This window comes from Nicotiana tabacum, chromosome 7, assembly GCF_000715075.1.
Source record: "Nicotiana tabacum cultivar K326 chromosome 7, ASM71507v2, whole genome shotgun sequence".
NCBI classification, from domain to species: Eukaryota; Viridiplantae; Streptophyta; class Magnoliopsida; order Solanales; family Solanaceae; genus Nicotiana; species Nicotiana tabacum.
The window spans coordinates 155,081,627-155,094,837 of NC_134086.1; the positions used below are offsets into that span (position 1 = coordinate 155,081,627).

Below are 13,211 nucleotides of genomic sequence, written 5' to 3' on the forward strand. Positions count from 1 at the left end.
TCCACCTAATCTCTAAGTCCATTATCAAAAGCATATGTTGGGTCGTAAAGTTCTCACTCGGGATGACCTTGCAATCCGTGCATAGACCTCTATCACATTTCTGGAGAACCAGATAGGCAATCTGGGTCTTGTCCACCGTACTCCGAAAAGTTATCAGGTGCTCCGCCTTCTTCGAGAAACACGAGTTAGCAATCACTAGCTCAAAAGCTTTAGCATACTCCAGCAGCGAAGTACCTCCTCCGTTTCTATCTCCAAAACCGAAGCCACCATGCACACCAGCATATCCCTAGGCGACCTCCCTATGTGGTCGTTAAAATCACCCCTATAATAAGCTTCTCGGTGGACGGTATTACCCCGCACCAACCCATCCAAACTTTTGTGCTCAATAACTTAATATTTTTCATGTTCTTAAATTTCCCATCTTATTGCTAAAGAGTACTCCTTCTGTTACATTATATACCACAAAGTTGATTGCGGAAATAAAGAATTTAGTACATAGCAACTTATAACTTTAAATTTGTCATGATATACATGGATATAAGAGTATTTCATTAAATGTAAAATTAAAAAAATTAAAATTAAAAAAAATAAAATATAAAAATAGCAAGTTTAGAATAGATTAAAAAGAAAAAATGTAGTATAAAATAGAACAAATTACAACAACTACCGAGAATTTCACAAGTGGGATCTAGAGAATATAATGCGTACGCAAAACTTACCACTATCTTGTAAAGGTAAAAATGTTGTTTCAAATAGACCCTTCCCTCTAGGAACAAAATAAAATAGAGTAGGTTGAGTAATATAATAAGCTGTGAGATTTACTTGAGAAATTGTGCTTCTGACAGAACAAAGACACGAAACAATGAAATTGCTGTTTAAGCCTTCGTTGAATGGGGCACATTTTCAGTCGTGAGCAGAAAAGATACTAGTATATCATGGAGTCCAATGTCACCATTGGCCAAGTCAGGAGAATTCTTGCTAGAAGACATAATCTAACGTAACAATGGAGTTGATTCCACATTGGGATAGGATGAGCAGACAAATATGGTTATTTGAATTTTTTCTATAACAGTAGCATATTTCTCGGTTAATACCTGTTATCTTCCACAATATTGTACCAAGTAAGAAAAATCACCTATTGTAATTTCATTGTTGGAAATTGAACCCTGGTCTTCAATGGGCCATTTGATTGAACATTAGCACATACCCTTAGATACTTGTTTAACCATCTTGCAGATATAAACGAATACTAGACAAGGTCTGGAATGCATCGACACTGGATTTGATGTTAATTTTACAGAGAAAGGTAGCATTAACCCAGCATATAATGAACTAATGCATAAGCTAGATGGTTCTATTTTGAATGCGGGTGCTGTTACAGGTCACTGGAACGTGATAGCCACATCCAAGTAATCTCCAATCTGCAGGGGTTAAAAACAAGTCAGAATCCTACATGCAATTGATGCTACCATCTAAACAAACTCAGTGCAGTTCAATGGATACTTCACCATTGCCCATAAGGAAAAAAAACATATGGATAAAGTTTACCTGAAATTTTAGTTCACTCAAGCTTTTGCTGCCACTATCAGGTCGTCTCCCATTTGGATAAGAGTATGTTCTCCCCACCTTCATAACAGATAGAAAACCCGAATTAGGCCAGTATTAGCTTTTCCTTGATATGATTAGGGTGAACATGGTTAATAAAAGGAACAGTCAGCGGAGTACAGATTACAGACATAGTTATAAGCTGTACCATCCAACACCCTATATTTAGGCAGAACGTTCCACCACCCCAGAACTCTATAGGATGGAACACTTCAACTACCTGCGAATTATTCCAAATCCCAAAATTTCCTAGTTTTCCTTCATTTTGTCTTCTGAAATAAATTAAGATTATACGGGAAATTCGAAATGGCATCATACTGAAATGATTATCAGCTAACTAATTGATTGATTGATTGATATAGTTCTGCTCATTACAAAAGCCGAAGTATGAAGATGTAGGAACCAACACAAACTCATTTCACCATGTTTTGACATAATTTTTTCAATATCATCTGCCTGTATCTTTGGTGATAATATCCTCATTAATCTAGTTCAAGCAGGAATTAAGAGTCAAGAGATATGAACTGCATTTCGAAATGGAGACTCATTACAGCTTAAAGAAAGTTAGAGGAAAAACGTGACAACCAAAACTCTTATATAATCCTCCCAGAAGAGAAAAAAGGCCAGATGATAGCTTGCAGCAATTTTTCAAGTTCTCGCACATTAGCAACCGAAGTTGGTTGGCAAAAGCTAGAGTAGAAATGTGTAAGTAAAGAAATATTTAACAGCTCCAAATCAGCAGATAAAGGTAAATTGAATGTGGAAGACAAACAAGGCAAGTTCAGATAGTGCTGAACTGAGACATTATCACATATACTAGACTCGAAGTCCATGGAAATTGAAAGGTGGACACTCTATCTACCAACATTTTAGAAGGTTTTAGTCAATAGAGTGAGTATCCCCTCCTTTAGTTCTGCATCCTCAATTTTCATCTGGTAGAATGTAAATATTAGTATATCATTATCAGATAATGACATCTTACACTAAAAATGGAAATGGTCAATAGGCACAGGGTAAGATGCACATCATCAATTTCAAAAAACAAGCCGCACCATTGATCGTTTCTCAATGCTTAAAAGTAGGTGCACAACAACCCCACCCCCCATCCAAAGGAGCAATGAGGTTACATTAACACATATATAAGAGATGGGAGACAGACCTCTCTAACCACAAACCGCCCTCGTTTATCAGGATATACAAAAGCAAATGATAAACTTGCATCTCTTCGTCTTGCTTCTGGAGCTACCTCTTTAACCTGCCAAACAGTTCAATGAATGGATGCAACATAAATAACTTAAAACATTTCCCACAAAAGTAAAGTGGGGTCACAAAGGAAGGTGAAGAAAGTTGCAGCACAACCACTAAGGCAAACACTAAAAGCTATCCACTATATTGCCGCTTTTTGGTTGGCAATCTGAGTCATCTGATACGTCTAAGTCTAATATACAATGTAGAATACTACTACGTTGTGAAGAAAGAAAAAGTCTGACCTAATTTATTCAATTATTGGAGAAAATCAGATTTGACAAGCTCAACATCAACTGCTCTTGACTGTCATTTAAAATTCTGATAGTCCACAACTCATATCACCTCAATGGAGTTAGGACCCAAAATGGGTGGAAAAGCCGGAAATGGGTTGTCCAAACTATTTTGAACAAAAATGGGTTGTTCGCAGTTTTTTCCTGCGATATACATTAAAAATTAAAAAAATCCCGGACGGAGCCGGCTAACGGCCTTTAAGGCTTAGTTAACTGTATATGCAGTTTTTTGTGCGATATAATAGTTTGGACAACCCATTTCTGTTTTTAGCTAGTTTTTTGGCCCATTTTGGGTCCAGAATACTCCTATGTTTCAATCATATTTTGGAAGTCAACTGATTGGATTCAAATATGGTTATCTTGTGCAGGAGGTAACTCAGCACTTCACAAAATCCAAGCCTAGCTCATTCTTCTAGACAATTATTGGATCGGTAATGCCAACAAGTCAATGTCCCAGGAGGAAGATTGCGAAAGTTTGCAACAATGTAATAATATCTTGAAGCACAACTTTCTGATGCATAGTCAAGGAATGAACACACTGATAGAGAAATAAGAAAGCAAAGTCTAAATTAAGAAGATCAGAGGAAAAGCATATTATAGTTATCTCTTCATACCAGATCAGTTAATTCACGCAGAGTAGCATCCATCCATGTATAGATCTGGACCTCATCTTTAGGTTCCTTGCCTCTCACGGCAAAATCATTATCACTATGATGACCTCCAATCTGCAAGTTTCGAAGCAAATGTCCGCTAGGTTATTGTTGATAGAGTATTTTATACCAAATACTTCATTTCTTCTGATAAGGTAATACAACAACAACAACCCATTATAATCCCACTTAGTGAGTCTGGTGAGGGTAGTGTGTACGCAGACCTTACCCCTACCCTGGGGTAGAGAGGCTGTTTCCAAATAGACCCCCCGGCATCTTCTGATAAGGTAATAATTTATATCAAATACTTTCATAATTGTATCTAAGAAGGAAGAAGCCAAAAAATATGAGAACAAGTAACCGTTATGGTAATAGTAAAACAATACACAATATGCCAATAAATTGTAAGATTATGTACAGATGCTTTTGCAGATAGTACCGGTGTTCTCAAAGGCGAAAAGCTCTACAAAGCGCTTTAGGTTTATTGGGGCCTTAAGCTCAAAGCACAATTTAAGTGTGGGCTTTAGTAGAAAAGGCGCAATGAAGGGCACACACACACACACACACACATATATATATATCTATATTGTTAGCGGAAACGTAAAAGAAAGAACACAAAATTTAACGTGGTTCAGATCAAAATAATCCTACGTCCACCAGAGCAGTTGCCTTTTTAATATTAACAAAGGAAGGGAAGAGTTCCCAATTATACTTAAGAGAATTTCTCTCTTAACTCTCTACTCACTACAATGTGTTGTATTTTTTTGGGATCGTTTCTACAAATGAAGGAGTGCATCTATTTATAGAGGTAAAGACCTCCTCTTGATGTCATTGGTGACATCAAACTACCTCCTCTTGATGTCATGGGTGACATCAAAGGAGGAAGCTTCCTCCTAGCATCCACACCAACTCTTTCCACCAACTCTTCCAATTGGCATGCCATTGTTGACTAAACATAAACCAACACCTTCAATCTCCACCTTGGTTTGCGTTTCGAGCGTGCGTGTGAACAACTCTGGCCAAAACTTCTAAGCTTACTGGGCAACCCCGTTGTAAGAAACAAGAAGAATCAAACCATTGTTGAACATACCACCTCCACCTAACAACTGTTCTCTTCGGAGTTGCATCAGTTGATGCACACCCTCGCCAAGTCCTTGCAGTGTGCAAACTTAGCGAGTGGGACTATCTTGGTCAACATATCTACAACATTATCGTCTGTGATAACCTTCACGACCTTGATAGTTCCCTCTTCAACAACATCTCGAATAAAATGAAATCTGACATCAATGTGTTTAGTGCGCTCATGAAATCTCTGATTTTTCATTAGATGAATAGCACTCTGACTATCACATCTAAGAGTTGATTCCAGCTGAACCAAACTCAATTCCGCTACTAAACCTTTCAACCAGATAGCTTCCTTCACCGCCTCCGCTGCTGCCATGTATTCTGCTTCTGTCGTAGACAAAGCGGCAATCGACTGCAGAGTCGACTTCCAACTAACGACACTGCCAACGAGGGTAAAGATGTATCCAGTTGTGGACCTTCTTCTGTCAAGATCTCCTGCATAGTCAGAATCTACATAACCGAGAATTGAAATACCTCCACCACTTTTTCGAAAGGTCAGACCAACACCAGAAGCTCCTTTGAGATATCTCAATATCCACTTGACAACTTCCCAATGCCTCTTTCCTGGGCTGGACATGTATCTACTTACCACACTTACAGATTGAGCAATATCTGGACGTGTGCATACCATAGCATACATAATGCTACCAACTGCACTGGCATAAGGAATCTTTGACATATGCTCCACCTCATCCTCGGACTGAGGCATTGATAACTCTGAAAGTTTAAAATGAGGAGCTAATGGTGTACTTACAGGCTTGCACGTATGCATATTGAATCTCTTGAGAACCCTTTCAATATACCTCTTCTGAGAAAGATGTACAACACCGTCTTCTCTTGAAATCTCCATACCAAGGATTTTCTTTGCAGCTCCAAAATCCTTCATGTCAAATTCCTTACTCAACAGTTTCTTCAAAGCATTTATCTCTGTAATGTTGTTAGCAGCAATAAGCATATCATCAACATACAACAGTAAATAAATCATTGAGTTACCAGACATCTTCTTGTGATACACACAACTATCAAATGTACTCCTTGAGAATTCATGTGTAGTCATGAATGCATCAAACCTCTTGTACCACTGTCTAGGGGATTGCTTCAAACCATACAAAGACTTCTTTAGTTGGTATACATGATCTTCTTTTCCCTCAGCTAGGAAACCTTCAGGCTGATCCATATATATTGTCTCTTCTAGATCACCGTGTAAGAAAGCAGTTTTGACATCAAGCTATTGAAGCTCCAAGTCAAATTGGGCAACCAATGCTAGTAGCACGCGAATTGAGCTATGCTTCACGACTGGAGAGAAAATCTCATTGTAGTCAATTCCCTCCTTCTGACTGAATCCTTTTGCAACCAATCTCGCCTTGAACCTAGCATCTTCCACTTCAGGAATTCCCTCTTTCTTTCGGTAGACCCACTTGCATCCAACTGTCCTCTTCCCCTTTTGTCTTTTCACTAAGACCCATGTCTGATTCTTGTGAAGAGACTCCATCTCTTCAGTCATGGCTAACCGCCATTGTACAACATCCTTGCAAGAAGTTGCTTCAATATACAAGGAGGGCTCCAGATCCTTAATCTCTTCTTGTGCAGCTACGAACGCATATGCAATCAAGTTTGCTTGATCTATAAGGCGTTCCGGTTCTCGTGTCTGCCTCTTCTCCCTCCCCTTTGCAATTGTGTATGGTTCATTGACAGCAAGTTCTTCAAGGTCTACATCTTCTGACTCATCTTTAACCTGAGTCTCTTGATCCTTTTCCTTGGCAAGCTCCACCTGCTCGTCGTTCTTGTTTCCTGAAAACTCCACGAAAACTTTACGGGGATCAAGTATAGAGGATTCATCAAAGGTGACATCTCTACTAACTATAAATTTGAGTAAAGACAAACACCAAAGTTTGTACCCTTTTACTCCATCCACATACCCTACGAATATGGGCTTCTTAGCCCTTGGTTCAAGCTTTCCTTCATTAACGTGATAATAAGCTGGACACCCAAATACTCGTAAGTATGAATAGTTAGAGGGTTCACCTGACCATACCTCATTCGGAGTCTTAAAGTCAATTGCCGATGCTGGAGATCGATTGACAATATGAGCAGCAGTGTGAACTGCTTCAGCCCAAAATACTTTGGACAGTTTGGCTTGTAGGAGCATACAACGAGCCTTTTCAAGAAGAGTTCTGTTCATTCTCTCGGCAACTCCATTCTGCTGTGGGGTATGCCTGACAGTCCTATGTCTCGAGATCCCATGAACCTTGCAGAATTCATTAAACTCTTCATTGCAAAACTCCAAGCCATTGTCTGTGCGAAGATACTTGATTTTCTGCTCCATTTGATTTTCAACCAAAATCTTCCACTCTTTAAATGCTTCAAAAGCATCACTTTTTGCCTTCAAAAAATGCACCCAAACCTTTCGTGAGAAATCATCAATAAAAGTGAGAAGATACCTCTTTTTGCCCTTCGATGGAAGTTTAGAGGGACCCCATAAATCTGAATGGATGTAGTCTAGCACTCCTCTTGTCTTGTGTTTGCCAGTGCTGAAGCTGACCTTCTTTTGCTTCCCTAGAACGCAGTGCTCACAGAATTCAAGTGTGCTGATCTTCTCACCTTCCAAAAGGTTACGATTGCTCAACATCTCCAGTCCACATGCGCTTATATGACCCAGTCTCATGTGCCATAGTCTTGCCTTGTCATTATTAGATAACTGCACTGTAGATGCATTTGCAGAGCCAACAATGGTGCTTCCGGCCAATGTGTAAAGGCCGTTTTCCAGCTTGCCTTTCAGCATGACTAAAGAACCTTTAGTCACCTTTATAGTTCCTGCTTCGCTCATGTACTTGCAGCCTTGTTCATCCAGAGTACTCAGGGAGATCAAATTCTTCTTCAGATCAGGAACATGACGGACTTGTGTAATAGTCCTCACAACTCCATCATGGCAGCGAACCCGAACTGAGCCAATGCCAACTATTGCACAAGTTGCATTATTGCCCATTACTACGGTTCCTCCACTTTTCTCATAGCTGCTAAACCAGTCTTTTCGGAACGTCATATGCAGAGTGCAAGCAGAGTCTAACACCCATTTGTTTCCATAACTACTATTATTATTACACGATGTTGTTAGTACATAATCATTATCAAAATCATGTACATGTTCAACTGTGGATGCACTCGCCTTTTCCTTGGACTTTGACATTGGGCAGTCTCGTTCAAAGTGCCCCTTCTTGCCACAACCCCAAAAACTCTGTATTCTTCTTGTTCACACGAGACTTTGATCTGTGCTTTGATTTGCTCTTTCCCTGTTGGCTAGTCCGGCCTCTCACAAAGAGCCCACTTGCCTGGTCATCTCTATCTCCTTCAATGTGCCTCCGCACATCACTAGAGTTAAGTGCCTGCCGCACTTGCTCAAGCTTGATAGACTTCTTGCTATACATCATTGAATTCTCAATATCACGATATCCTGAAGTCAATGAAAATAGCAAAGCACATGCAAGCGTCTCCTCCTCCTTTTTAATTCCTGCAATCTGTAAGTCCATGACAAGTTTATTGAACGCATCTAAATGATCTTGTAACGAAGTACCTGACCCCATCTTAAATGTGTGAAGACGCCGTTGTAACAACATCCTTGTTGTCACTGATCGGTCTTGGTATAGCCCTTCTAGCTTTTCCCATAACTGTTTGGCCGTCTCTTCGGTACCCGTACTCACTTCACAAAGCACGTTAGGTGCAAGGGATAGTTGGATTGCACTCAATGCATCCCCTTCAATCTTCTCCTTGTCGGGAGCTGATATATCCTTAGGATACTTTCCGTCAATAGCATGGATTGAACCTTCCTCCGCAGTAACGCCATCATCTGGATCTTCCAGATATTGAAGTTGTTGCGTCCACTGGATCTATCAATTTCAAACTTCATGGAACTCATCTTTGCTTGTTCTTCCTCCTTGGATCGTTAAAGAATCTTATTGCTCTGATACCAATTGTTAGCGGAAACGTAAAAGAAAGAACACAAGATTTCGGATCAAAATAATCCTACGTCCACCAGAGAACAATTGTCTTTTTAATATTAACAAAGGAAGGGGAGAGTTCCCAATTACACTTAAGAGAATTTCTCTCTTAACTCTCTACTCACTACAATGTGTTGTATTATTTTTGGGATCGTTTCTACAAATGAAGGAGTGCATCTATTTATAGAGGTAAAGACCTCCTCTTGATGTCATTGGTGACATCAAACTACCTCCTCTTGATGTCATGGGTGACATCAAAGGAGGAAGCTTCCTCCTAGCATCCACACCAACTCTTTCCACCAACTCTTTCAATTGGCATGCCATTGTTGACTAAACATAAACCAACACCTTCAATCTCCACCTTATATATATAATTTCAGAAAAAGTAACAAATTCATTCTTAATGTTTTCCTCAACAACTAATACACTTATGTGCAGGTTATATTTGTTGTTTAGTACTGCTCCATTCAAGATAGAACTCACTGGCAATGAGTGCCCACGCCTTAGTGCATTCCCTACACCGAAACATAGCTTAAGCGAGGCGAAACACCATCAGTAGCATTTATGAGCTTCGGGGCTTAAGCGCGCCTTAAATGAGCCTTTGACAACACTGGAGAGTACAAGAGACTACTTCCAGAATGCAAAACCTAAGAAATAAAACTTATTCCTTTAAACATTTGTTAATACTACTGAAATTCCGAATAAAGAAAAATTATACAGAACTTTGGCAGAGTGCATACCTTGGTGAAAACGCGAAGCAAGAGTGGACAAGTCTGGTGTTGGGATAGAAACCAAAAAAAAAAAAAAAAAAAGCAAAAGATTTCTTTAGTAACTAATAGTATGCAAAAAAAGAGAGGATGTTTTTCAAACATTGAACAGCACATAGGAATAAGATGCCGATTATGCTAGCATATTAATACAAGAAGAAATATTAGATTTAGAGGTCCTCTAAAATAAAATTTAACGTATAATTAAGGATACCAAAAAAGAAGAAGCATTATTTCTAAAACCTAGAGATAATACAACGTAACCTTGAAAGTTTTACAGGGAAAAGGAGAGGGAGACCTTTTCACGGTCAACGGGTTGGACCCGAGGGCCCATTCTGAGGGGAGGAGGACCCGGTGGGACTCTCGCCGGAGGAGGAGGCAACGGTCTTCCCCTTCTCTGCACTTCCGCCATTGCTCTCCGCTTTCTTGATCTGTTTTACTGCACCAGAAGCAATTTTACTCGTTTTTGCTTTTCGGGCCACTCTGTTACTCTCATCCTATGTTTATGGGCTATAATTTAGATGGCTAAACCAAAACTAATGGGCCTCATAATTGGGCCAATTGTAAATTAAAAAAGAATTTTTTTCGTTCCTATACACTATTTGAAACTTATTATGAAAAACGTCCAAGTTTTTGTATTTACCCAATCTAAACACATTTTAGCTACAAAATATATATAATCTACCGTAAAAGGCTCTCAATCCATTCTTAGTGTCTTCAATCAAGGAATTTAGTTATACCATTTTCCTTTTTTCTCTCCTCTCTCCCCTCTTCTCTCCATATCGAACTTATATTTAGGGATTTTTGTTTGATAATTATTTCATCTTTTTTTTTTTAATCCTTAAAAAAACAAATCTTCTCGTTGTCAGTTTGACACATATGCTAAATGTGGACGTCTTGATCAAGCTGCCAATGTCTTTAATGAACTCAAAGTACATGACACTGTCTTGGAACTCCATGTTAATAGGTCCTAGTCAAACTGGTTGTCCAGTTGAAGCATTGGATTTTTTCCGCAGGATGCATTTTAGGATGGACAAAATCAGTTTTTCAAGTGTGATCAGTACCTGTGCAAGCATTACATCAGTTGAACTTGGTGCACAAGTTTTTTGCAAGAGCTGTTATCCTCGGCATTGAGTGTGATCAAATAATCTCTACCTTTTTAATTGATCTTTTGATTTATACATAGTAACTACTCTATATATTATACAATTTATCTACAATTTTCATACATTATTCCTATCCAGTTAAATACAACTACCATATCATACAACTTAAATACAATTTTTATAGATTTTTTACACAATATGTCTTTTGTATATTTTGTATCTGATTTATACATAGTAAAAATAAATTTTATACAACTTATTTACAACTTATCTACAATTTTTATACATTATTTCTACCCAGTTATATACAACTACAATATCATACAACTTAAATACAATTTTTATACAAATATTATACAATATGTCTTTGTATATACTTTGTATCTGATTTGTATATATTTTGTCTGTGGTGTGTGCTTCTTCCTCTCTAAAATTCTAATCAAAACTTACTCTCTTAATACAATTTTGATACATATCATTAACTTTATGTAAAAAGATTGTATTAATAACTGAAATACAAATTTTATACAATAATTCATATATTATACAACTATTGTTCAACTTTCATACAACATTCAAATAAAAAATATATATAACTACAACTAATACAATTTACATACAATTATACTACAACTTTACTACAATTTCGTAAGTATATTGTATGTCATATCTTCTTCTTCTTCTTCTTCTTCTTCTTCTTCTTCTTCTTCTTCTTCTTCTTCTTCTTCTTCTTCTTCTTCGAGTTTCAATCTAAAATTCAGCTAAAATCAAGTCTAATCTTCACTAAACACCCTCAAAATTGAGATATAAACTCCAAACAATATTCTCAATTATTTACAACAACACCCAATCCAAATAAATAATGGTTTTTGAAAACTCAAATTCGAATTCAAAGCTTCAAAATTTTTTAATAGCTATCAAGAGTGGAGAGTCAAACGCCTTTAAAATTTATTGATTGATAATTTCAATTTGAACACCAATTGTGCAACATGAAAGGAAATTGCTAAGTTAAAACGATTAAAATCCATTGATAAATTCCATTAAAACTAATACAACAAGAAAGCATAAAAACAGAGAACATCAAATGAAGAAAAATTGGAAGAAAAAAAATAGAGAAGGAGAGTAGAGAGACGAAGACAGACACAGAGACAGAGAGAGACGAAAAGAGAGACGAGGAGATCAAGAGACAGAGTGGCAAGTATAAAGGGATAAGGAAATAATTGATATTCCTTATTCAATTCTTAATATAAAGAAATACTCATTTAAAACTTATTTGTATATAATTGATAATTGTATATGACCACGTAATTAAATTGAAGTAGGGATCGGAGGGTAATAAATTTTCAAATAGTGTATAGGAAGGTAAAAAAATTTACCATTCGTAGCTATATTTGAACTTCATAGTAAATTCATGAAATAAGAGATTAATTATTTTTCTGTATTTCTGTATTTCGTGTCGTATTTATTGCGCGAATGAATACAATCGACATAGGTTGTATCCTTTGTATATACTCTTGTATTTTGCCTTGGTTTTAGCTGATATATGTTGTATTCATCGCGCGAATGAATATAATTACGCACGCGAATATAGTTGACACATACAAACGAATACAAGTGATATAAGCTGGTAGCAATTAAAAAGTAACTATGGATGCTAATTCGGAAATTATAATTACTAGGATCTAAACTATAGTGCTTTATGAAAATTTCTCACTGAAGTATAGAGCTGTTGAGGAAAATCATTTGTTTGCATCAAATCAGTTTATTTATTTTTAGTAGGAGCATAGCTCAAAATTGAGACATTAATTATCTATGATAAAGTATTAAAATATTATATATATGTTTTATATTATGTTTTTATTAGTTTGATATACGTATCAAAAGCGATAAACTTCTTATCACTCACAATATTCCAAATTAGAATAGGTTAATGTTTTTTCTATACCAAAATGCTCGTCAGTCTTTGCTTTTTGAAGTCAACTAGTAAATGAATTCTGACTACCCTCTTAAAATACATGTTTGTTCGACATTTTGATTTCACTACTCCAAATTACAAGTTATACATACTTTCATGTCATTTATATGTAATGATGATGTACTATAAAAATCAAATTTCGTGCTTCTCTCACATGCCATAATCTTTGAATTCTCGTAGTTATTTCTTTATTCTATTTTTAAGATTCAAAACTACGGACTAATAAGAAATGTATATTTATTTGTAACATTCCAAATCTTCTCATTTAAAGTGGATTTATTTTCTTTAGGAAATTCACTGGTTTTGAGTGAAGCTTTTTCTAATATTATTATATTACTAGACTATAGTATAAAATTACAGATTGTATTTTGTTTTTATTTTTTCTAACATATTAGCCAGTACGTTGTGCGGGGTTTCATATTAGTTTAAATTTAGAGCTAAATCTTAGTA

At 36.9% G+C, this 13,211-nt stretch overlaps 1 protein-coding gene across 3 annotated transcripts; it reads right to left on the minus strand.

Moving 5' to 3' along the window:
* Positions 1-1,152: 1,152 nt before the first annotated feature.
* Positions 1,153-10,161, minus strand: LOC107761194 (histone deacetylase complex subunit SAP18-like). 3 transcript variants are annotated; one of them, XM_075217896.1, is made up of 6 exons: positions 9,979-10,157; positions 9,654-9,686; positions 3,758-3,868; positions 2,765-2,860; positions 1,549-1,626; positions 1,153-1,421 (listed from the first exon to the last, which is right to left on the minus strand). In XM_075217896.1, exons 1-6 carry the CDS (start codon positions 10,090-10,092, stop codon positions 1,383-1,385), a joined length of 471 nt encoding a protein of 156 aa, XP_075073997.1. In that variant the 5' UTR covers positions 10,093-10,157; the 3' UTR covers positions 1,153-1,382. The 3 variants fall into 3 exon arrangements, with proteins under 3 accessions (XP_075073997.1, XP_075073996.1, XP_075073998.1); XM_075217895.1 differs by lacking the exon at positions 9,654-9,686 and having other exon boundaries at positions 3,758-3,893; positions 9,959-10,161; XM_075217897.1 differs by lacking the exon at positions 9,654-9,686 and having other exon boundaries at positions 9,979-10,159.
* Between the last annotated feature and the right edge of the window lie 3,050 nt (positions 10,162-13,211).

Coding starts and splice junctions, on each gene's coding strand:
- LOC107761194 (XM_075217895.1), bottom strand. CDS start 10,092: ATGGCGGAAGTGCAGAGAAGGGGAAGACCGTTGCCTCCTCCTCCGGCG. Junction 3,894..9,958: donor GTCTCCCTCTCCTTTTCCCT/GTAAAACTTTCA, acceptor ACAATAACCTAG/CGGACATTTGCTTCGAAACT. Junction 1,422..1,548: donor TGAGTGAACTAAAATTTCAG/GTAAACTTTATC, acceptor TAACCCCTGCAG/ATTGGAGATTACTTGGATGT.